The sequence below is a fragment of the Triturus cristatus genome, chromosome 4_2, assembly GCF_964204655.1.
Source record: "Triturus cristatus chromosome 4_2, aTriCri1.1, whole genome shotgun sequence".
In the NCBI taxonomy this organism is placed as follows: Eukaryota; Metazoa; Chordata; class Amphibia; order Caudata; family Salamandridae; genus Triturus; species Triturus cristatus.
The window spans coordinates 308,287,940-308,314,173 of record NC_140586.1 but is presented as its reverse complement, the minus strand read 5'-3'; the positions used below and the strand labels follow the sequence as shown (position 1 = coordinate 308,314,173).

Here is a 26,234-nt window from a genome sequence, read left to right as displayed (position 1 = left end):
GTCCGCACTGCTTGGCCTAAGGGATCCCGCTCTGCGCTACCAAACTAGGGCGGACAAGGCCATAATGTGGACATGCCTGGGGGCTGCCAAGGTTTCTCTCGCGGGGTCTCCCTTCGGCGGTTTGTTCACCTTACATTAGGGGTCTCCACCTCTTTCAAATATAGACCTGAGCGCTGGCATAGGTACTCCAAACTACAGGTTCTCCCCCTAGGCTTACCCTGGACTTTCTCTTTCTCTCGTCTTTCTTTCTAACTTTCTGTGGGTTGTGGTGGGTGGGGAGGGAGGGAGGGAGGGAGGGGGTCTCTTGTTCGGGGTTTTTTGTATAAAATGTTTAGTTATTAATTACACCCAGTCCGAGTCTCGCTCGCCAGAATGAGAATATGTTGGTTATCTGCTGCCTGACTATCGGCGCGCACATTACCAGGGGACACAGAGCCTGCTACTTGGTTAAGTTCTGGACTTACAGCATAACTGTTCCACTCCATATGCTTCTGTTTCGCTTCCTAGAGCAAACCGGCCCACACGTTGATGGCAGGTCTTTTCCTTTGGGGTCCATGCGAGAGCTGGTCGGCTGACGTGTTGTCATATGTTGCTGCTCTAAGCACAGTAGATGTTGTACTTGGCTGTCGAGTATAAATTTCAATAAATAAATGTTTGAAAAAGAAAAAAAGTGTTTTTCTCTTTTGGAACCATTTCACAGGAGAACAAATAAACGAAAGAAGGAAAGAGAGGGTTTTCAGTGTAAAAGGAGTTAGAAAGAAAGAGAGGGAATAAAAGGAAGAAAGGGGGGCAGCTGCCAGCAACAGTGCAGGAGAAGTGGACACTGTCCTTGTCTTCTCTGGGCAAGAAGGAAAAGACAGAGTCCTTTTCCTTCTCTACCCACCCCACGACCACGCACGCCAAGCCTTATCTATAGGCCTTGGATATTTCCGCTGTCCTGGGATGCATGTTTAAAATAAAAAAAGTTGAGGAACGGATTCTATTGAATTAAAGAAGTAGGGGTGATGGAGCAGGGTTTTTTCTTTAAAATTGAATACCTGTTTCATTTTCGCATGTTATAATTAAAAGTACTACTGATTAATCATTAACCACTAAAGAGATGTTAAAGTCTTGCCTAACCAACCTTATTAACAAGAGAATCACACGTGGGAATGCTATTGCATGGCTAAAGTAATAAGTGAACTAAGTTGGTGAGCAAACTGACAGAAATCGATGTTGCTTATGTAATGTTATTGTGTTTGCGCTTATAATTAATATGCATTAATGGCTTCTGATGTCGCAAATGGCTAGATAAATACATACACATAAGGGTATTAGCTGGGGAATAACACTGTATAGTCATTTCCGTGCAGTAATTCTGTTTATGTCTATTTTCACTTAAGTTGACTAATGTGGCCTACCAGAAAATGGCTACCACCCGCAGCCTGCCTTCGAGTAGATGGAAATCTTGCAAAGAGGCTTCGCGCTGCCTGTGACCTTGCCCACTCGACAAAACTGAAAAGCCATGATCATGACGACAAATCCAGGACGGATGCCAAGAGCCCCTGAACATGAAATTTGTATCGAATAAGAATGCTGAACTTATGAACTGATGATCCCATCACTGGGATACAAAATATCTTAAAAAGACATCCGTAGAAGTATCGAATTAGTCATGGACATTCAATTTTCTATTCATTATTTGGGACAATCTAAGTGTGAGAAAATATCACACAGTATCGCAAATGTACCAAGATGACATTATTTCCGCCATTCATCCGTTCTGAACAATGAATTGTACCTTTACAGAATGTAAATTTTAGTATAAATATTAGTAGGCTAGAGAGGTCTAGCGCCACTTCTTCCCGAACTGATGATCCGAGGTCCCTATGCTGACGGAGAGGACGGTGACTCTACATGACGGCTAGAAACTCTGTTTCTTCTACTGAGGACCGGTTCTGACTTAGGATCTGACATTTAGACAGAATAGGTAAATATGAGAGAAATAAATTTGCATTTAATTGGCTTTTCCTACAATTTTAGATAAACAAACATTCTGTTTGAATCTCTGTGTCGGGTGGTTATTTCTTGTCATGATTATTGAATTTATTTGCATATTGTGTGAAATGTTTTGCTAGATTTATAAGCAACTAGTTGGTCGCATTGACCTCAAAGTAAATGCAGATTGGTTAGGTATCGGAAAGTGTTTTCCCCTTATACATGGCATGGATAAGAGTGGTAGGATGAATGTTGGTGTAATGGGCCCCACCAGCGTGTGATGTGTGTGTGCGTGTGTGACTGTAAGATCACTCCGTCTGTGGAAGTTGAGGGGATTCGGAAGCTCTGATCTGCACCAGTTTCTTGGTAGCAGAATGATGGTTAACTATTGTCTTGGTCTGGCAAAATTGTGTGTATATAGGCTTGTTGATTATTGATTGATATTTGTACTAACACTGTATGTTGAAGTCGTGTTGAGTTTTATGTATTGTGAACGGCTACTGGGACATAGGGAGTCGGTGACAGTTCCGTAGTAGGGCAGAGGGAGTGCTGCTCTCGGAAAAAGGCGGAATTGTTGGCCCTGTATGCAGACAGGGGAAAAACGTGTGACAATTGAAGTTGCGCGTCGCATTGTCTGGGTTCGATGAGGTAGCATCGCCGTGTGTTGCCATTAGAAACGTATTTTCTGTGTGAGAGAAGTGTATATGATAGCGAAGGTTATCTGTGAAGTTCTGGTCTTAGGTCCCAGGGATCCGTATGGCATTCCGTTAAAGCTTATCACTAGAAAGGTAATAGGTATTCTCTGAGCTTGTTAGAAGGACAGGGCAGAGGTAAGCGCTGCTTTGTTAACGTGTGATATAATTCTGTAGTAGGACAGACTGTTCGCTGTTCTCAGAAAAGACAGAATTCTGTGAGGATGTACTACATTTTCTGGTGTGAAAGTGCGTGAATGAGAAGGCATTCTGGTTAATTGTGAAACTCTTAGGAGCATTCCGGAGAAAACAGTTAATTGGTGCTTGTTAGAAGGGTAGAGTAGAGGGATGTGCTACTTTATCAACGGAAGTAACGATTCTGTAGTAGGGCAGAGGTAAGCGCTGCTCTCGGGAAAGGCAGAATTCTCGTGGGAAAGGTCTTTTGCTGTTCTGTGGCTAGCGAAGCAGACAATGGAGATGTTTGTACGTTGTAACTAACAGACTCGTAGACATTGAAACAAAGTCTACCAAGTAGTCTTGTAAAGGAGGGGTAGACGAGAGAGACAGGAGACAGGAGCAGAAGCTGCTGCAGCGACTGCTGACGTCAGGAAGACCGCGCTGTGATTGGACAGTGGGTTGAAACAGTGGAAAGTACGGTGATTGGTGCGCTAGTGTACGCCGCGCTAGGATTGGGAGACATACAGGGTGACGTAGACGCTCCAGGATTGGTGCGTTGGTGTGAGTCGCGCTGGGATTCGTGGACTGAGTTAGTGACGCAGACGCTCCAGGATTGGTGCGTTAGTGTGAGTCGCGCTGCAATTGGACAGAAGATCGTACAGTTGTAGAAAGAGCAAACAGCTTGTGGAAAATAAGAAAATGTATTACCACGCTGCGGAAAAGAAAACGAGATCCTTGTTTAGTAAGGTTAAGACCTGGTTTGACAAGGATAAGGATATCGTAACTAGGGAAGGACAGTTATTGCCCCCGATAAGAACCCCGGCATCCTTGATGGTTGCAAAGTATGGGTATCATACCTGTATTTGGTTAGATAATTGGGTGAAGTATACCAAGGAAGATGGAGTTTTAGCTTTCCCGGAACATGGCTCATTTAATCTGGCCATATTGAGGAACTTACGGGAACGGATGATGAGTCTAGAGCCTCGGCCTAGGCCGACGCAGTTTGAGGCATTGACGGAATGGGAAGATGAAATGCATGAACAAGAAAAGCAGAGGGGTGCGGGTAGTTACAGGTACATGTTTGGGCGAAAGTATGATCGCGAAGCGCATCATGACCGGATGAGAAGGTGGCGTGATGCCAGTATGACTGAGGGATTATATCCTGTAAGAACGGCAGAGGAGTCAGGAGGGAGAAAGTGTACAGAGAAAGAACATAATGTAGAGACCAGGAGATATGGGGCAAATGAGTCTGATGATGATGTCTTAGAAGACATGCTCTATAAAAGACCACCCCCGTATAGACGAGAACCAGAGGTAGGAACAGCAGTGACCCCGATGAGAGACACCCTGCAGATTATTAAGACAGAGGGTACCACCCCTGGGTTGAAAAGCAGTTGTTCTCTGGCGGAAAGAGAAAGAGAGAGAGATAGAGAGAGATAGAGAGAGAGAGAGAGAGAGAGAGATAGAGAGAGAGAAAAAGAGAGAGAGAGAGAAAGAGAGAGAGAAAGAGAGAGAGAAAGGGAGAATGAACTTGAGGATGAAAAGACCAGAGAACTAGCAAGAACTACCTTTGAACTGACAGAGAAGATCAGAGAACTGACTGAAAATCTTGAGGCAGTTACAGTACCTGTGACAATAGGTCCGGTTATTACAATTTTCGACAAGCAGAGGACGGGTGAAAATGGGTTGACAGTTCCGTATGTGAACAATAGATTGATTGTTCCTACAGAGCAGGCAGACATGAGAGCGGGAGAAACACAGTGGAGAACGGGAGAAAATCAGTGGAGACATACCATATGTGGAGGAGAATTGAGTGTGCAGACTAACACAAGTTTGAATTCTGGATGTGTGGAAGGGAACAGAGGATCAATCTTAGAACCACAAAGAGTGACAGAACTAGGGGGTGCAGAAAAATCTGTGATAACTGCTGAAGATTTGAATGATTGGCTGAAGACTTTGCAGAGGAAAGAAAAAGAATCCCAGGGAATTGATGTAGCTAGGTTACGTATGGAAATGGAAGAGATGATTGTAGGAACAATCCCTACAGAAACACTGAAAAATTATCAGGAAGGGGAGATCCTCTTCCTGTGCAAGAGCATCACATGGAGAGCAAAGAACATACATGACAGGTTAAAAGGAATAGCCAGTGAAATGGGAATTGACATGGACAAGGTAAAAGCTTTACAAAAGCCTTACCGAGTAGATTTTACAGATAAGGACATTGAGAATCTGAACCATGCAGGCCGAACAGGACAGATCAAGGAAATGATTGCTTTGTTGAAGAAATGGGGAGACGTAGAAAGATGGAAAGACAGATGGTACCGAAAGCGAGAGGATGGGGCAGATAGAACTTACTCGACATTCCCTCTGAAAGAAAAAGAGAAGGCAGTGACAGCTTACCCCATGAGAGAGATCCCAGGAGGAGGGTATGTACATGTCCCATGGACCAGACAGGACATTTTATCCTTTACAAATGATTTTCCTCGACTAAGGGTGAAGCCCGTCGAGTGGTATAGACAGGTCGACAGATTTGTGAAGTTGTCAAAAGTACTGTGGATTGACTTGAATAGTCTGTTTGATATAATTGTACCAGCAGACCTGTGGGCAGAATGTAAAATAGTCATAGACTGGCCCACTAAGGAATACCCAAGAGATCCAAAGACAGGAGCTCCAGATCCGGAGGTAATGAAGAAATATGAGCAGGTTATGGCCTTCTTGAAAAATAAAGTACCCCCCAAGGAAACAGACTGGGTTAAAATAGATCGAACACACCAAGAATTGAAAGAATCAGTCCATGCTTACTATGAAAGACTGATACTAGCTTTTAAGCAGTTCAGTGGAGATGAACACCTGGGTGACAAGGATCTGAGCCATTTTGTGTATGGTTTGCGACCTGAAATCAGTGAAATGATACGGCAGCACACCGTAGACTGGCAGAGCAAGAAGATTGATGAGATTTTGAGACATGCAAAATACTTCAGTGATGAAATTGAGGCAAAGCAGAGGAAGCTAAAAGAAAAGGCAATGTGGGCACAGGTAAAAGTTGCAGAAAGACAGGCAGCTCAGTTGGTTGAACAAGCAAATAACCCAGGAAATAAACCCAGGTTTAGTTCAGGAAAAGGGAAAGGAAATATTGAAGAAGCGAAGAAAAAGTTCCCATGCCACCACTGTGGAAAATTAGGGCACTGGAAATCCGAGTGAAAGAATCCACCGTCTACTAATGATGACAATCCATCATTGAATTCACAGGTGCAGAGTGAGGGGTGTGGTCAGCATCGGCAACAGCAGAAAGCTGATAAGCAGCAGAATCAGGTGCCAAAACCACCCTTGCCACAGAGAAGAAGATTCCAGAAATACAGCCAAGAGTCGGGGTTCTACGATGAAGAACAGGTAATCAAGTAAAACACGCAAGCGCTGTTTCTCAGTACTGGCTGAAAAATGAGGGAAGCGACTCCGAGGGAGATTTCTGACGGTGCCGAAGAGAGGAGGAGGAGTGCGTACTTGGCGCAACTCTAGAAATAGACCAGGCAGGGCCTTTTGTAGATGGGAAAATTAATGGTGAAAGTGTTACTTTCTTAGTAGATACAGGAGCCACGAGATCAACTGTCAGGTCAGCTGATATAAAGAATCTTCCTCTCTCGGACGAAGCAATCCAAGTAGTTGGTGTGTCCAACACACAGATTAAAACTCTACTTACTGAACCAGTAAGGGTTAGAATGGGGAACTTTTCAGACATGCACCGATTTCTGGTGTGTGACACAAGTCCAGTGAACTTGTTAGGCAGGGACCTGCTGTGCAAGATGAATTGCACTATTTTCTGTACTCCAGATGGAATAACCTTTGAAACACCAGATGATGTTTTATACAGAATCACCATGGATAACAGGGAATGTGAGGCTTTGGGGACATATGCTATATTTAATCCAGATGCGTTACCCCCAGAATTGAAACAGACAGTGATGCCCGATTATGAAAAGGAATTTGAGCTGTATTGTAGTGAGAGAAATGGATGTGCACTTTCAGTGTTAATCCAGAAACATGGACGCCTGAGGAGGCCAATTGCCTATTTCTCAGCAACTCTTGACCCAGTAGCTGTGGGTTTACCAGGTTGTCTGAAAGCAGTAGCTGCTACCTGCAAAAGTCTGGAACAAAGTGAGGGAATCATAATGGGATATCCTGTACGGGTATTCGTACCTCATGATGTGGCAATCCTTTTGACAAGGAGCCGGACACAGTTCATGTCTCATAGTCGGCTGACTAAATATGAGAAAGTCATTCTTGGTGCAACCAATGTAAGCCTGGAGAGATGTGTGAATGTGAATCCAGCGACACTGTTGCCTGATGCTGAATGTGTGGGAGTGAGAAATGAAGTTGATCATGACTGTCTGGATGTGCTTGATTACTGTATAAAACCAAGGCCAGATATAAGAGATCTGCCACTGCCTGAAAGTGATCATGTGTTGTTTGTGGATGGATCTTGCTTGAGAACGGATGAAGGAACACTGAGTGCTGCTTATGCTGTGTGTACAGTTTCAGGAGTTGTGGAAGCATCACCTTTGAAAGGAGTTAAGTCAGCTCAGGTGGCAGAATTGGTGGCACTGACAAAAGCTTGCAAGATTGGTAGGAGTGTGAGAGTGACTGTGATGACTGACAGCCAGTATGGCTTCGGAGTTGTCCATGATTTTGGCCAGCTATGGCTACAAAGAGGTTTCCTGACCTCAAGTGGAACTCCCATAAAGAATGCTGAAGTGGTTGGAAAATTGCTAGAGGCGACACAGCTGCCTAAAGAATTAGCAGTTGTAAAATGTGCTGCTCATGGTCAAGGTGATGATTTTGTTACTGTGGGAAATACATTTGCCAATGACATAGCACAATATTGTGCAAGAAACAATCATTCCATTAACAGGAGTAAAGAGAGAGAAATATCTTCTTGTTCCTTGATGTTTACTAATGAGGTGGGAACATGGGAGGAAGTGAAACAATTGCAGGATGAGGCAGGAGACGAGGAAATGAAAGATTGGGTGAAAGCAGGTTGTCACCTAGAGAAAAGGATCAAGTGTGGGTCTATAGGGATGGAAGACCAGTCATGCCAAATAGCATGCTATCAACGATGGCAAGGATGTATCATGGCCAAGGACACCTGGGAAGGGATGCTATGATAAGAGCCTTTAAGCAAACCTGGTACAGTCCAAAGTTCAGGCTGGTAGCAGAAAGTCTCTGTCAGAGATGTCTGATATGTCAGCAATTCAATCCTGGAAAGAAAACAGTGGTGAGCCTAGGAACAATAGGCAGAGAGGGAGGACCCTTTACAAGAATGCAGATAGACTTCATTGAAATGCCCCCAGTCAACAGATTGAGGTATGTCCTGGTGGTGGTCTGTTTGTTCTCCAGGTGGGTGGAGGCATATCCAACAAGAAGAAATGATGGGATAACAGTGGCCAAATTACTGTTAAGAGAGTTCATCCCAAGATACGGGTTCCCAGTAACCATTGAATCAGACAGAGGAGGACATTTTTATAATGAAATCATGAGTCTAATTCGTGAAGCTTGAGTGTACAGCAGAAGCTACATTGTGCTTACCGACCAGAGGCTTCTGCTGTGGTTGAACAAATGAATGGTACCATTAAAAATAGAATTGGTAAAATGTGCCTAGCCACTGGAATGAAATGGCCCGATGTCTTGCCTCTAGTCCTGATGACCATTAGGTCTACTCCGGACAGAACTACAGGATTGAGTCCACATGAAATTATCATGGGACGTGCAATGAGACATGCATTTGTACCTATCAACAAGTTGATGACAATAACTGATGACATGATTTTGGATTACTGTAAGGGCCTGGCTGACGCAGTTCATTCTGTGTTTCACCAGGTTGGAGAAGACGCCACCACACTTGAAAAGAAACCAGCCCATGATCTGAGCCCAGGGGACTGGGTAAGGATAAAAGTCCACAGAAGAAGGAATTGCCTCGTTCCAAGGTGAGGAAGGCCAAGACAAGTCATCTTGACCACAACGACTGCTGTGAAGTGTGCTGGAGTGAAAAATTGGATACATGCAAGTCACACACTGAGAGTTCCAAATCCAAGAGACCCCGACGCCCGAACCAAGTTGTTTTTATCGGTGGGCAAGAAGATTTAATGTCTATTTTGTCCGACGGACAAGTAGACATTAAATCACGTAAATGAAACAGCCTGTGGGCACTATGGGGCTCACAGCCAATCAGAGAAGCGTGCCGGAAGCCTTTGGAGGCTTCTGATTGGCTAGCAGCCCATAACTGGGCTCTAGACAGTGATTGGCTGAGGGAGTGAAACGTCACTCAGTCTCTGCAAGTAGGAGATCGTGGCCGCCGCGAGGCAATACATAAGGTAAAATAAGCACTACCATAATGCCCGCCATAGCACTTGTTGAGTGTTCAAAAGTGTTATATTTTGCTCAGCTTGCAGATCGCTCCGTAATTAGAATACAGCCGGTGTGCCTGCTGTGAGACACCGTGTGTAAGCTTGTGGTTCCAGAAAGCGCGGGCTCTCATCGCTGCAGTTGGAGCGTGAGACTGAGCATATAACGTAGGGGCGCTGAAGCAGAGGGCACAGTAAAGCGGCGCCGCAGTAACAGGGGATCCGCAAATAAGATAACATTCTGCCCCCACTTGTTTACACGAGGCCCCCGTTATGCCGCAGGACCCTGCCTCCGCCTCTACCTAGTCCTCCTGTCCCATGGGCACCCGGAGATCACTGCTGCCGCCGGCTTCCTATCCTCGTTGCTTCGGGGTTGAGTGAGCGAGAGCCGACTGTGGGGTTTTGGAGGGGCTGTGGCCGAGGCGCTAGCAGAGACCACTGTAAATATCACTGGTTTCCACTTCCAGAGAAGCCCGCCAAAGGATCCGGTTAATGCTGCATTTGTATCGACCACGGTAAGGTGGGAAGTCGGATCGGTCTTTCCAGCCTACAGCTCTTCACGCTGCTGCCCCTGTCTTATCGGTTCAAGTAGGACGGTTCCATCTGTGTGCTTTGAGGCTGCAGCCCTACCCCCTGTCCCCTCAACCCCTTCTTCCACCTACCTTCCCGTTACTGATCTGTAAGATGATGATGATGGGGCGCACGAGCCTGACCAAAAACTACATGTTGACTGCAGCTAGCTAACGCCTCCATGGTTGTGTGCACACCAGGGGGTGAGGTGGGGCCGTCACCTATATTCTAAAGAGCAAGTCACTGGAATAGAGCAACACTGAAAAGGAAGCGGGGGGGGGGTGGCGGGAGGAGTGTGTCCAGCCTGAAGCTAAATGAACCTGATGCGTTTGGTTAATGTAAGGGAGGAGGGCGAGGTAGCAGGGTGGATATTTCTCTTCAAAGATTATCGGGTTTCAAGCCTGGCCTGACCATGAACCCACAGAGTCCCTATTATTGGGGCCCAGTCTCTGCCTGTTTACTACGGCTTGTGAGTGACCTTGTGACCAAATCCTCACAGCACTACGCTGCCTCTGTTTGTAGGGTTTTGAATATTAATATATAGCTGTTAGCATTACTTTCGGCCTTGCATTTCAACTTCACTGTGCCCCTGCACCCCCCCCTCCCGTTTTGTGCTGTTGACAACATATCAGGAACGAGTGTCTTCGTTGCCCATGCTGTTCGGCGTCAGTGCCCCCTAGCTCCGGGAGCCCCAGAATTCAGTTAATTCCACACCTGAAGTACCAACAGATGTGACCAACCGTTGCTATTTGAGCCGTGCTGTAAGTCGTGCCAACTGCGCACGTTTCCATTGCTATGCAGAGAGCTGATTAGAACTCTCTTTCACACCAGATGTGTGACACAGAATTGCCATACTGGGCAATTTCCCTCACAAATGGGCGATATATTTCCCATTTGTGTGAGAAAATGCTCAATTGGCCGGTGCCTAGTATTTTAGTGTGTATAATTAAGCCCGTTGTACGCATTTCTTTTAAGCTGCCATGCTTGCTTAATTGCTAACTTTAACTGTAAAAGGACACTGGATAATTAATAGGTAAAGAGGTTGTCCAGATACCACGTTGGTAAAGTGGGGACGTGAGCTTGGATTAGAAGGCGCATTTTGAGACTATACAACCAAATGTTCCCTCTGCATAACACATTTGATTTACAGTGCAGCTGCGCCAATTTAATAGTGCTACTTAAGAAAAATAAATGAATGTGACAGTCCTTGTGTAAATGTAACTGGTGCTCATGTAAAGCGCTCCAATATCTTCAGGTCGAGTTCACGCTATATAAAACCGCAAAAAAAATGCCATTCTTTTATTAGCACTCAAGGTCTTATGCAAGCGTATTCAGGCCATATTAAAATTCACATTGATCCATAGGGTGAAGAAAAAGAATGTCCTGCATTTTTTATTTAAGTACCAAACGCCACTTTAAAGTGCGTGCGCTCGACCTACAGTGCAAGTGGCTGTGGGCACAGGCCATCTGCTCGGAGCATGGATACCCCTTGAGAAGCAGGACATTCTTTCCCTCCTTTATTGTGCCCCAAGGTGAGAGAACCGCACAGGGGGTCTGCATTAGGGATATTTTTGCAAGCCTCACCGCCCACGGGTATTTCCACAATCTCTGCACACAGCAACAGAAAAGGCGAAACTTGACCCAGGCGAGAACAGGCAGCGCAATGGCTCTATTTCCATTTCAAAAGGTTGAAGCTGTTTTTTCCTCACCTTCTTATCTGTAACTCAGGGGTGTGGTGAACCTTCCCCCACCCCCCTCGCTCTGTCAGCTGGAAGAGGGAGTGAGGGCTGCTACTGGGCCCCTCTTAGCCTGTCAACCTCAAAATAAAGAGCAATGAATTCTACAGTGTGTGAAGTGGAGTGAAGTGAAGTGCTTGTGTGCCCCAAATAACTGAAGTGTTAGGGGGGCCCAAGTTAGCTTCTAAGGGTAGAGCAGAACTACATAGTGGAGCAGGAAATCACTGTTTGCAACTTCTCACTCTAGCCGAGACCTGACTTGCTGCCTTGAGGCATTCTCATTGTTCAGACATCTTTGACCTGTGTTTGATTAAAAATAATCATTAAAACTGCTTTATTCATCAGAATAACGTATCCCTGTCCGGTAGACTAGTCAAGTCTTAAAATGACTTAACTAGTGAAATGGTGGTGAGGAAGATATGAAGGGTGCCATTAAAGAAGAAGATAAACTGCTGATTTCACTTAGCAGCAGTTCAACAATCTGGTGGTTTGTTCAGTTGGTATGGTGTGCTAGTTTTTTTACACATATGCAGAGCTCTGCCAATGAACACAACTAGATCACTCTGACTGTGCTTGTGTGAAACAGGGGGGCCTCCATTTAATACTCATAGTTTGTGAAAGAGAACCTGGCTAGTTAAAAATTGGCTTCCATGCTTAAATTGTGTGATCTTAGGCAAATATTTTATTTCACCAAAACTTAAACTTTTTTTTAATAATCAAGAGAAGCACTTTCAAATGCATGTGTTCAGAATACGAGCTGTACAAAAACCTGTTTTTGAATTAATATAGACAATGTTGCTCTATATTCTGGTCACATACAGTGTTCACATCTGCCGTGCCTCTTGGTTCACTAATGGCACTGTCATCAGTGCGGTAAATCGTCCATTCTTCCAGAATGTCAAGACTGATGGCACGGGCAAATCGATCATGAGGATTCAGTTTTCTCCTCCTACAGACAGATACATACTTTAGTGAGATTCTAGATCCTTGGCAGGGCATGAAACATGCTTCTGTCTGTCTGTAGGCAAGCCAAAGGGTGTTCATTTTTAAATCAGTAAATAAATATTTTCAAGACATGTCCCCCCTCATTCCGTAGGTGCATGCAATTATGGCGATGCATACACTTGCACACATCCTCACATTGTGTGAGCCTAGGAAATGGGTCAAGTCATCATTATGGCTGTTTGCTTTTTCTCTTATTTTCACGATGCTACACGGCATCAGCCAAAAGCTTTTTGCGCATGAATGCACTGCATGGGCAACAGCACTGGAAAAACCAATAGGTCAGAAAAGAAAGATCTTTCTCGGGTTAGTAAATTAAAAAAAACATGGCACTGGAGTCATTCTGCTCGTATGCTTTCTGATGCATGTACATGATCATCATGCATGCATGTGTGAGAAACATGCAATTGCGTCATCATGCTTTTTAGGTCTGGCTTTAGCCAAGACCTTTTGATTTTACTAAAATAATATGTATAATATTACTTAAAGGGCTTTCGGCCACCTGTTTTCACCCATTGGTCTGTTGTTGTCATTCCCATTTTGCTTCCGGCCACAACAGCATATACCATGGGGCAATGGATCGGCATAATTAAAGCCTCTGGTTAAAGTCGCTTTGTGTGGCTGCAGTGCATTTTTCTCTTTCACAAGGTGCCCAGATCTGACCACAAGGAGTTCCCTTAGTACCAATGTTGCCCGATGTGATTGTAGGACACATTTGACGTGAGCCCATGGCATATTTCAGTTTTATCAGTTCCTATCTTCTTACAACGTTGTTGTAAATTCCGTTTGAAGTAGACTGCTGCTATTTCATGGCATTCCAGGACTCTTTCACCAATGGTTCTTTGATAAACCTTGACCAGGCCTGGGAAAAGTCATTTTTATGGCGTTTAATCTGCAGCAGTTGTACTGAAATACAGGTGGGGTGTCGTGTAATTTGGATTTTAGTATCCAATATTAATTTATACTTCTCTGTGTACCCTCGGTGCTTTCTTTTTCTTTCTTTCCGTTTTGCCTTCCTTCTTTCTTTTCTGTTTTTCCTTTCTTAATTACCTTCTTTCAGTCTTTATAATTTTTCTTTCCTTTCTTTTTGCCTTATTTCCTTTTTTCTTTCTGATCATTCTTTCCTTTATTTTATCCATAATCTTTCTTAAGCTGTCAGTTTTGCACGTTATTTCTGTTTTTCATTTATTTTTTAATGGTAACAATGGTAGATTTGAATCCCCTTTATGTAAACTTGTACTTTTCCAAAGCTCAGATCCTTTTTCTTACTTAGTGTAAATCTTTTCTTGGCTTCTAGGTCTAGCGTGCAGCCAGTGTAGCACCAGAGTAGACTTCAGTGCGTTCACAACTCTTCATGAAACAGAATCACTACGAAACGTACTAGCAGCATAGAGGTTCATTGCAGCAGACCGCCTCAACCCTTGGTTCTCAAAGAGTTTGGAAAAGTTTAGGAGGAAACCTGTATCAATCAAGATTTAGTGCAATCTCTTATGTAAAAAGTCTGTTGCCATAAATAGCTCAACATTTCCGGACAGTGAGTTTAAAACTGAATTAAGTATAGTCTCTTACTTGATTACTTTGTCCAATTGACAGGCAAATATGTCCCAACAAAGTCTATTCAGCTTCGGTTTCAAAAAAAGTAAAGACAGTGATAAAGAAAACCCAGGAGAAGGAAACCCAAAAAAACCAACTGAGATTGGGCCTTGTACCACTGCACAGAATCCTAACATTACTAAAAACAAAAAGTATGACTCTGAAAAAAGAAAACGAGTTTTTCAGTCACACTGGGTGGAATCCTGGCCATGGCTAACCCTGAAGGAAAGTCCGGATGGAGAAGGACCAAAAATGTACTGCACTATTTGCGAGAAATATCCTACTATAGCAGTCAGCTATTCGGGTTCAGGTAGAAATGCATTCTTAAGTGGATGTGACCAGTTGCGCATTGAACCAATCCGAGCTCATGAAACTAGTAAGGCACATATGACATGTGTTTCATGGCAACGCCAGGAAGTGAAAGAAACCGCTTTGCAGTCTCAGACTCCTATAGCTGGTACCTCAAATTCCAGTGTCCCTAAAGAGCAGCCCCTCATCATGCAAGCACTGCAAAAACTGAAGGAGACAGAAAGAAAGAAACTGACCATCTTGTTTAACAATGCTTACCTAATTGCAAAACAAGGTAAGCCACTCTCAGACATGGACATCTTATGTAGGGCTATGAAGAAAGCAGGTGTGGATATAGGAGAAAATTATGCAAACCGCGAAAAAGCCTCAGAGTTCATAAGATGTGAGGCGGATATACTTCGACAGGACATCAAAAAAATTGTTTCAAATTCTCGCTTCATCTGCATTATTGCTGACGGAAGCACAGATAGTGCCATCACTGAACAGGAAACTGTGCTGGTCAGAGTAGTCAATGGTGGGAAACCCTACACTCTATTTGCAGATCTTGTTCCACTTGAACATGCTCATGCGCAAGGAGTTCTGGACGGTATAGTTAAAGGAATCAAAAGGTTATCTTTGGATTTAGTAGATATGAGGTCTACAGAACATCCAGGCCCATCACTAATAGCTGTCAATTTTGATGGTGCTGCAGTTATGATGGGATCTAAGGGAGGAGTTGCAGCACTCCTAAAGAAAGACATTCCTTTTCTTCTGCCGTTCCACTGTGTAGCCCACAAGCTTCAGCTTGGGATTCTAGATGCTGTAAAATCCCATCCTTCTGTTTGTCAGTTTGAGCAAACATTGAAATGGATTTTCAAATTTTATTGGTATAGTCCTAAGAGGCGAAGAGATGCCAAAGAAATTTCAAAAATAATTGATGAAAACTTTGCACATTTCACCGATATTAAACAGGTTAGATGGGTATCCAGCAAAACCAGGGCTTTGGCAGCCATGCAGCAAAACCTGCAGACAGTGGTTCTACACTTGGGACAGGTTGCAGCTGGTAGTGATGATTCTGCTGCTAAGGCAAAAAAGTACCTCTCGGTTGTAACTAGTTTTACATTCATAAAAAACCTTTACAGTCTGAGAGATATCCTGAAGCCAGTGTCTCAGCTTTCAGAATTCTTTCAGTCTAATGAACTGCTTTTATTGCATGTTCCACCTGCTGTAGAGAGGTGTGCGTTGACCCTAGTAGGCCTACAAAGTGAGTTGGGTGAATATATGCAGCAGTTTAAAAAACTGTACCACCCTGAAGAAAAGAAGTTTGGACACATTTCTACTGATGGCTGGGAAATAAAGTTATCAGGACACTGCCCACCAGCAGCAACAATCAAAAGTGACAGTGATCTCATTGACAGTATGGTAAAGTACATTGATAAGCGGTTTGAAAATTTTAATTGCATGCCGGTTCAAGGTTTTCAGGCATTTGATTATACACTGTGGCCAGAAAGTAGAGAGGAACTCTATATATATGGACTCTCTGATATTGAGGCAATTGTACAACATTTTGAGGTACTTTTCACTACAGACGAGAGGTTGGCAATTGTAGAGGAGTTTTGTGGACTTAAAACCCATATGAAAAGCTTTCAGGCCAAAGGCATTCCTGTATTGCCTGCATACTCCACCGTGCTAGCAACAAAACCTTCCTCGTTGACTAATATATTAAAGCTTGTGGAGATGATGTTCACATTCAGCGTATCTACAGCAGAAGCTGAACGTGTTTTTTCTGCAATGAATATCATTAAGAACCCATTAAGAACACGGTTAAATCAAGATGTTCTCCAAGACCTGATGCTTCTTAAGGTAGAAGGACCCAACTTTGAGGATTATGACCCCAGCAGAGCTATTGATCTCTGGCTTACAACAGGAGGCACAAAGCATGTGTATGGACATAAAAGGCCACATCTATCATAACTTCTGAAGTATTGTTAATATGAAGCTTAGAGCAGCCTGCCATGCAAGATCATTTATTGTTGTAACTTGTATTTCTATACAATTTCTATATGTTTGGATAAATGGGATAATATTGCTTGTCAAGTTTTTCTTAGCATTATTATTGCATAGCATTTAATGGTTTACCAATATTAATAAAACAAAAATATATTACGTTTCTCTGTCAGCCCTTATGTTTGATGTGTGGACGGGAGTAGGTGGGACAAGTGGATTTTACAGGACATGTAGATCTCAGTGGCATTTTGTCCCATGGACAAGTAGATTATTTTGAAATTTCCACACCCCTGGGCACTGGAAAAGAATACTTTGAAGAATCAGATTCCAGTGATGATGCAGACAGTGGGACAGTAAGAAGGAAAAAGAATCCTGAAAGTGGGGAAAGTGAGTCAAGGGAAATTTTCATCCCACCAGAAGAAGTTTTGAAAAGAACAGTACAAACTGCAGAGGCGAGTTCAGATTCTGAAGAAGTACCTGAGGTTCCAATTAACAGTGACCAACACAAAAAGAAAGAAAGGAAAGAAAAGAACATTCCAACAGAAGTGACACCTGAATCAAATGAGGAAATTGGACAAGTTCCGCCTGAGATAAATATAGAAAAAGAAGGGACAGACAAAGACAGAGAGGGACAGATTGCGGAAAAACCCAGAGGAGGTGTAGGGAACATCAACAACAAGCTAGGTGAAGGGACAAGTAGACAGCAAGAAGATTGCGTGTCGGAGACCCGAGGAGGGACAGAAGTAGGGAAATCTCAATTGGTGGAAAAAGAGACTGTTGGAGAAAAGGAAGTTGTTGGAGAAAAGAAAGCTGTTGATGAACAAGAGGCAACTGAAACAGAGTCTGATGAAAGTGATAATGAGATACATGGAGGACGAGTTCTGAGAAAGAGAACTTGGCTTGGAGAAAGAAACAATAAAGAAGGAAAACAAAAGAGAAATGCTAAAGGTGATCTCTGGCCAAATAAGATAAAGAGACTGAGGTACAGACTGACACGAGTTAACTCTTCGAAAGCTGAACAAGTGAACGAAGAGTCAAGTCAAAATCCAACTAAAGAAGAAGAAACAAAGATACCTGAGACAGCTAAAAGAATAAGAAAACCAAACCAGAGGTACAAGTCACCGGAATGGACGTATGTGGCACTGCCTGAACAAGGAGAAGAGGCAGACAGTCAAGGAAGTCCAGAGGAGGCTTTACTGAAAGAGGTTGCCGAAGAAGAAGCTGTGGGAATCCTGAGAGTTATCTTGTCCGACATTGGAGAAGAGACGGATGTTCAGGACCTGATACAGTTTGATGATGATGAAGAGACAGTGAAAAGTGATGAAAATCCAAATTGAGTAAATCCAAGGAAAATCACTTGGAGAAGAGAAGAAAAAGCAATACTAAAATTAGTAGATTGTAATAATCTGGTGGGTACTTGCTGCCCTTAAAGTTCAGTAGAGGAGTAGAAGAGGCTAAGTCAAAAGACAGGTCAAATTAACCAAATGGCTAACACTGAGAATAATAAAAGTAGATGTACCTTTCTGAAAAGATGGTGCAAGATGTGCTGCTGCTGTACAGGTTTATTAATGCTGCTTTGGAGCGTGCTTGCTCTATTGATTTCATTTAGAGTTACTATAGACACTTTAGAAGGTCATACTGAGAACAGAACTAATATAGGGAAAAGTTCACAGAAAATAGTACCAACTAGAACTAGCAATGTACATACACATAAAGATAGGTCGATTAATGATTTTTCTAGCAACGTTTTTTCTAAATTGTTGTATGAGTACGTAAAGACAATGGAAGTAAGGGATTGCTACGTTTGCATGCAATTACCTGCCTCTGTTTCGGAAGGAGTGACTTATCATCATCTTCCGGCTACGTATGGAATTTCCTGTAGTGTGCTGATTAGTATATTTTACCAGTTGGGAAAATTAGATTATAATATGTCTAATGTAGATAATATTCTTGGGCAACTGCCTATGAATAAAGCACTGAATCCTGCAAAAGAAGCTAACACTTTAGGTGAGATTTTTTTAGAAACTAAAGAATTAACCTTAGAATATGTTTTTAGAAACAATTTAACTTGCAGTTTGAAGGGAGAAGAGAAGAATTTTCTAGACATGGTTGAGAGAAGAAGGATGAACATGCACAAGAAAGCAGAAGGGCATAAAATGAGTGACACAATGAGGGATATTGAGAAAGAAAAGGAGTTGAAAAATGGAGCCAGTCCAACTATGGCTATAGATGCCCCACAGAAAGGCAAACTGTGCATTACCAGGAAGAGATCCCAGTATGATTATTATTTCATAGGGACTAGTGAGTGCCATGATATATACTTTATTGCAACCGGATGGGGATTTAGAGGAGGAGAAGATCCAGTTTTCCCAGGAGTGTATTATATTTGTGGGAACAAGGCTTTTTACCGTTTGCCTGACCATTGGTTTGGTACATGTTATGTTGGCCTGGTCTTTCCAAAGATTTTTCACATGGATAGAGTAGATGATGCTGAACAAACTAATCTATTAACACGCTATAGAAGAGAAACATGGACAGAAATTGTAGGAGATATTTTTGGAGCTTTAATTCCAGCAGTGGGAATTTCTTTGCATGCATTTGGCATTCGGAAGCTGTCAACAGTGGTGGATCGCTTGTCAACAAGCACCGCTGGAGTCTTTCTTTTGGTTAATACAGAAATGGTTGCTTTGCGTGCTATGGCGATGCAAAATCGACTTGCCCTTGACATTCTTTTGGCAAAAGAGGGTGGAGTCTGTGGAATGCTGAAAGTTCAACATTGTTGCACTTACATTCCTGACGAAAGTAAAGATCTAAAAGTTTATATCAAAAATATTACTGATTTGCATGAAGAATTAGTACCACTGGAAGCTGAAAGTATTTGGACTAGAATGGCTAATAAGATGATTGCTATTAAGAACTTTATAGCTAAAATAGGTAGTACCATTTTTGGTACAATATTATTTCCATTAACATGTGTAATTGTTGCATTATTGATCCTTAGATTAGGGTGTATGTGTTGTAGATATAGAAGAAATAAAAAGAAAATCACAAAAGAAAATGTTAAAAGGAGACAAAAGAAACCAGAAAGAGATCCACAAGAAATAGAATTAGAAGAGTTAAGAGAAAGCATGTATATAGAATCTAAAAAAGAAGATGAGTTGGAAACAAGAGTTTGAAAAATGAACAAGAAGATATTTTGAATTTCTTCCAAAAGGGGAAACGAAATTGATTTTGGGGTTTTGATTTTTGTGGTGATTAGATATCACCAAAGGGGGGATTGATGGAGCAGGGGTTTTTCTTTAAAATTGAATACCTGTTTCATTTTCGCATGTTATAATTAAAAGTACTACTGATTAATCATTAACCACTAAAGAGATGGTAAAGTCTTGCCTAACCAACCTTATTAACAAGAGAATCACACGTGGGAATGCTATTGCATGGCTAAAATAATAAGTGAACTAAGTTGGTGAGCAAACTGACAGAAATCGATGTTGCTTATGTAATGTTATTGTGGTTGCGCTTATAATTAATATGCATTAATGGCTTCTGAAGTCGCAAATGGCTAGATAAATACATACACATAAGGGTATTAGCTGGGGAATAACACTGTATAATCATTTCCGTGCAGTAATTCTGTTTATGTCTATTTTCACTTAAGTTGACTAATGTGGCCTACCAGAAAATGGCTACTACCCGCAGCCTGCCTTCGAGTAGATGGAAATCTTGCAAAGAGGCTTCGCGCTGCCTGTGACCTTGCCCACTCGACAAAACTGAAAAGCCATGATCATGACGACAAATCCAGGACGGATGCCAAGAGCCCCTGAACATGAAATTTGTATCGAATAAGAATGCTGAACTTATGAACTGATGATCCCACCACTGGGATACAAAATATCTTAAAAAGACATCCGTAGAAGTATCGAATTAGTCATGGACATTCAATTTTCTATTCATTATTTGGGACAATCTAAGTGTGAGAAAATCTCACACAGTATCGCAAATGTACCAAGATGACATTATTTCCGCCATTCATCCGTTCTGAACAATGAATTGTTACTTTACAGAATGTAAATTTTAGTATAAATATTAGTAGGCTAGAGAGGTCAAGCGCCACTTCTTCCCGAACTGATGATCCGAGGTCCCTATGCTGACGGAGAGGACGGTGACTCTACATGGCGGCTAGAAACTCTGTTTCTTCTACTGAGGACCGGTTCTGACTTAGGATCTGACATTTAGACAGAATAGGTAAATATGAGAGATATAAATTTGCATTTAATTGGCTTTTCCTACAATTTTAGATAAACAAACATTCTGTTTGAATCTCTGTGTCGGGTGGTTATTTCTTGTCATGATTATTGAATTTATTTGCATATTGTGTGAAATGTTTTGCTACATTTATAAGCAACTAGTTGGTCGCATTGACCTCAAAGTAAATGCAGATTGGTTAGGTATCGGAAAGTGTTTTCCCCTTATACATGGCATGGATAAGAGTGGTAGGATGAATGTTGGTGTAATGGGCCCCACCAGCGTGTGATGTGTGTGTGCGTGTGTGACTGTAAGATCACTCCGTCTGTGGAAGTTGAGGGGATTCGGAAGCTCTGATCTGCACCAGGGGCACCTCGTGCCCTGACGATCCCGCCCATTTCGACCACTGGGTTAGAGTTCTTGCAACTTGAAATGGACCAATTTAAATAGTTAGTAGGTTATCCAGTCCAATTTTTCTTTGCATTGTGCTTCTTGTAGCTCTGCTTTTGCAATAGGAACTGGATAAATTGTTCCCATCTGGTGTAAAAGGTAATTGTCTGATTAATTGGGTGCTATGAAACTGCCTCTCTGCCGTACTTCGCTTGAAACAAATAACATTAAAAGGTGAAAGCAATTATGGCTGGTGGTCCATGGGGCCAAATGTCGGCCCAATGTTGCCTGAATTGTTTTTATTCAAATAGCATCTCCTCCTCTAGGTTGGTAATCAATGGGCTAAAAACATATGAGATTGTTCGGTGACTTATGCACCACGTGCTACGATTTGTTTCTTTCTAAACAGCAGTTGGTAGGTCAGAATCTCAGAGGGTTAAATGGACCATACACGAGCAATAATTCTGATAGAGGAATAAAGCCCGGATATTTATATATATATATATAGATCTGCTAAAATGCTCATAATTCTTATGTATGACGTGCACCTTTCAAACCGAACAAATAGTATGTGCCTTTGTTTACCTTTAATCAATAGGCAAATCATTCTGTAAATGTGTACGCCAACATTGTTTGCTTGTTTCGTGGTACTTCAGAACGGCACTATGTGGTAAAATAATAACAGTAATCATATTTTGCATTGTATATTCAAGCAGCAGAAATTCCGGTATTAAAAAAAGTGATTGTTGGATAGGTACGGAACAGCATATATATATATTGGCAAGACCAGGGTGCTGGTCGTGGTAGCTGTGGAAGCTGCTCTGGGCCTAGTAGTTTTCACCGACTGTGACTATGTTTTTAGCAGCGACTTGAAAAAGATTCCAATCACACAGGCATACTCATGCATTTATGCAAACATACAATCATATATACACACAAGTACAGTTTGACACATTTCACGGTAAACGGTATTCTACTCTACGTTAAAGGTATGCAACCAAGCAGAGTGTAACAAGGCAGGCTGTACTAAAGATAATGACACTCAGGCCGTACTAAGAAAGGTGAAATCCAGCGCATTAAATTAAGACATTTTACTGTAATAATAATTACCTCTAATCTACACGCGTAGCAGAGAAGCTAACGTTCATGTTGTAAATTTAGTCTGCACACAGCAGGAGCGTGTGTGCTGAGTAATGGATACTTCAACTAAAAAAATATTTAAGACAGTATTAAATTAATTTAAATCAGAAACATACCCCCCTCCATCGGCTCTGTCAGTGCACAGCCAAAAATTTCCTGGTCAGGCAGTGTCGAAGTAAACATGGAAGACGGACTGTGAAACGGTAATTTTAACTGGAAAAAAAAACGTGAGCGTATGACGGCATCACGCAGAGCTTCTGTGTCCATGCCCTGTTAGACAATATTTCCTTCGACACCGTTCTCATCTTTGATGTCGCTTCCTTTGCTCTAATATCCGCGGGCTGTGAATAGGTAGGCCCAAACATGCGTTGGGTCTTCCTTTCATGGCCTTACTCTGCAGATACTTTTATCATTGCAAAATCGAGGCAATGCATTTTAACTTTGTAAATCAGAGGGACGGGGCCCCTGTGCCCTAGAGCAGCAACTGTAGCTGACAACTGTACTAAAACAGATACTGCAAGTCACCTTGTACTTCAGTGGCCACATAGTATTTAGGGGTACCCCTTCCATTAGAGCAGAGAAGCGTCACCCCACTGAAATGCCCCCAGAAAAGCCCCAGGCAGTGGCGGTTCCTCCGCTAAGGCTGAGTAGCGTCGCCCCACTGTCAGGAGCAACAAAGAATGGAAAAAATAAAATAATAATAACAGAATGATATTATAATTTTATATATTCCTCCTGCTGCGGCAGTGCGTGAGGGAACAGGGCGGAGCTGCAGGGGAGGAGTGGTAGAACACTCCTGTGCACAGTGACTGTTTGGTCGGTCCTCTTGGGCAGCCCAAAACAGTCATGCACACTTCCCTTGTTCTCCATGCAGGCTTCATTACAGCCTGCAAGGCAAACATGTCCACCCCTCTAGCCCCTGACTGAGCGCTGTGTCACAGCGCTCAGACCCATTGTGATTGACTTAGGGGTGGGAGGCTGGCTGTCTGCTTCCTGTTCCGACCTAGAGTTAAGTTTTATTCATTATTTTTTAAAAAGAAGCCTGTGCGACCCCATCCATCGTCATGCCCACCACCCCACCTGCGAGCTGTGCCGGCCACACCTGGCCCCAGAGACAAAACAGAATGGTAATAAAGTTAATTCATTACCATTTTACTTTTTGTCAACCCATCCCGAACCGAGTGCCAGGATGGGGCGTGGCCTGCTGAGTGGCAGCAGCAGGGAGGAGTGGTGGGCTGCCTGTGCACTAGTTTAAAAGTGTGCCTGTCTCTTTGGCCAGCAATCTTGCGATGGCCAGCCAGACATGGACATTTTAAACCTCTCTAACCTAGCTCTCACTGACAGTTGGGTTAGAGAAAGCACAGGCCTCCAGTGTTCTTGCGAGTGCTGGAAGAAGCCGCTTTCTCCAATCACCACTCTCCTTAAATATATATGCACCTACCCACCACCAATTTGCCCCCCCATTCTCCCTCAATGCCTGTCGCTGCTGTTGTCATTCAGCTTCAGTTCATTCACAGAATTCCTCAGTGACTTTCGACACACTGGCCGCGTAGAGTTGGAGGTACTTTACCCCATATATAATCAATCACCTGACCATAGTATTGTTGTTCTAGGCTATGTCTGATGCCAGATGTAGCCTAGAAATAACCTGCAATTGTTGAGTTCTGACAGCAGGAGCAGCCCAGGTCCCCCTTTAGAGCTGAAAATCCTTTTTTAGAACCTCTCTCTGTCCATTGAGTCATTGACATGTAAGCAAACATTTACTGACCAATGCCCCTGTCGTTTTTGACCATAGAACAAAACTATAGTTTAAACTATGTTTTTGAATTTGGGCTACTCAATTAATAAAAGAGAATAACAGAAAGTACAATCGTTGCCCATGGTCCTGAGAATGATAGGGACAATTACATGCACAATTATCACATTTACTTCTGTAGTGTCTTGTGAGGTAGAGATGACAGGACCCTTTTGATTCCTGATGAACTTCGTAGAACAGTGACATAAGTGCGAGGGTGTGGGTGATAGAATTCATAGTGTGAAATGTTCAGTTAATGGTTACACCCTGAGGAATAAAGACATATCATACCAAGCTCTGTGTGTGGTGTGATCATTTGCATGTACCTGAGCTGGGGATGACGCTACAAGTCGTAACAAGATAGGGCATTACATAAATCCCGTGACCCGAAAAACTAAGAGTGCTCTCCTGGAGAGTTTGTTGGTGCCTCTCCCCCAGCTCCCTGATGTAAAAGGTGAGCTGCCCTGGGGGGATCATCGCCTTATATCCCCCTCCCCCTTTCCTTCTTCCCTTTGTTCTTGTGGAGGGGGAGGAGAGGACCTCGGGCGCTTTTTGCCACGTGGTAATTCTCGGAGGCGCTAACCAGCGCAAACTGGATCCGTTCCTTGCAGGCTCGGGCGGCCGTTATGGCCTCTGCTATAACCGCCGCACTGCGCCCATTCCAGGAACTGTACCATACCTGTGTATCTGTACTACTACACACAGCCAGCAGACATTGTTTTTTTTTGTGGTGGTTGTTGGACGCAGTTTTATTACTCATTACATACATCGTATTTGTACAACTCCCCTGGGCACCTTCTCGGGCTGGTGTCATAAATCATTATCATACATTATCACAATTGGTTATCATTCAGTGTCATTTGGACATCATAAATCATGGGTCATAAATCATCAGGTATCATAAATCAATCTGTCACAAATCTATCATCATTTTGTTGTCATAAATTGCTCTGCCTGATCATCATAAATCAGCAGCCATAAATCATGGTCATAAATCATCGGGCTGTCATAAATCATTCTGTCACAAATCTGTCATAATTTATTTGTCATAAATCATTCTGCATGAGCATCATAAATCATTGGCTGGCCATAAATCACTGGTTTGTCTTTTGCTCATTTGCATATCCTAGGGTCGTAAATCACCCTGTCAACTTGTAGATAGTTCTTTGTTGTTTTCCACGCCCCTTTGCATGTGGGGGGTAGCCTTTCCCGGAGCCAGGCCACAACTCGCTACCTTGGTAGTCTCTCCTGCGCTCTGCCGTCTGGCGGGGGCTGGGCTACGAGTGCTGTCTCCGTTTGCTACCCCGATTTTTTGTCAGGCGTACTCACCCAGCCGTGTGGCATTCCAGGGTAAGTGGCCCTCCTTCTACACACCGCCCTGTCGGTGTTTTTCCATAAACAAACCAATACACCTTTGTTTCCGCCACGCCGCTAGGGAGGCTTCCGTCTTCCTGTGGCTCCCCCAACCTTATGTCGTCCCTTTGCGCCTCCCACTGCTCTTATTGTGGGGCCTGCCCATGCCGTTGCTCTGCTCGAGCACTAGGATACCAACCTCCAGCTGTGTCTCCAGGAGGCTGACGTCCGGTAAGCTCTGACGGTAATCTTCCACTCAAATGCCATGGTGTGCTCTGCTCCGTCCTTGCCCTCCTGTAGCGGCCCGCTTGTGTCCTGTTCGGAGTCTTATGGCACTGTATCCTCTCACCATGGGTCGGTCACACATGAAATCAAACAAAATTGGGAGATAGTCAGACACCGCTTGTGGAGGTGTGATACAACATAACTTCCTTAAATACCATCCTCTCTTTCACTCATGCTCCTGGCAGGCTCCCCCCGGTAAGCCCCCCTGCTAAACCAGTACCTAGCTTGTCCCCATGGACTGTGTTCTTACCAAAAGGTTGCCTTTGTCATGCTCAACTGGTTTACCGCTAAACCTTCCTGCCTCTAAAATTTTGTGTGGGACCTTTTTAGCTTAAACTTCGTACGCGTGCCCCATGATATGCAATGTTTTCTACACATTATCCCATCACCTTATTAAAGTGCCTTTGCTTCTTCAATATACCGTATTCCACTTTACACGTAACTGTGCATTTCGTTGTAGTACTTTCGCATTGGACATTTTCTTTACATCCTGTCCACTGAACTGTCATTCTGTTTTACTGTGGGAGGATGAAATACCGAGTTGGCCCTGCCGGGGGGGGAGGGGGGGGCAAGGGGAACATAACCTTCA

General features: G+C 43.2%; 1 protein-coding gene and 1 pseudogene across 1 annotated transcript; both read left to right on the top strand.

The window, feature by feature from the left end:
• Positions 1 to 9,514: 9,514 nt before the first annotated feature.
• On the top strand, positions 9,515 to 9,985 carry LOC146833765 (protein BTG2 pseudogene; annotated as a pseudogene).
• A 4,163-nt stretch (positions 9,986 to 14,148) lies between these two features.
• Positions 14,149 to 16,404, top strand: LOC146833764 (zinc finger protein 862-like). The gene has a single exon (XM_085599912.1). The coding sequence runs from the start codon at positions 14,149 to 14,151 to the stop codon at positions 16,402 to 16,404; it is 2,256 nt and encodes a 751-aa protein (XP_085456038.1).
• The last annotated feature ends 9,830 nt before the right edge of the window (positions 16,405 to 26,234 follow it).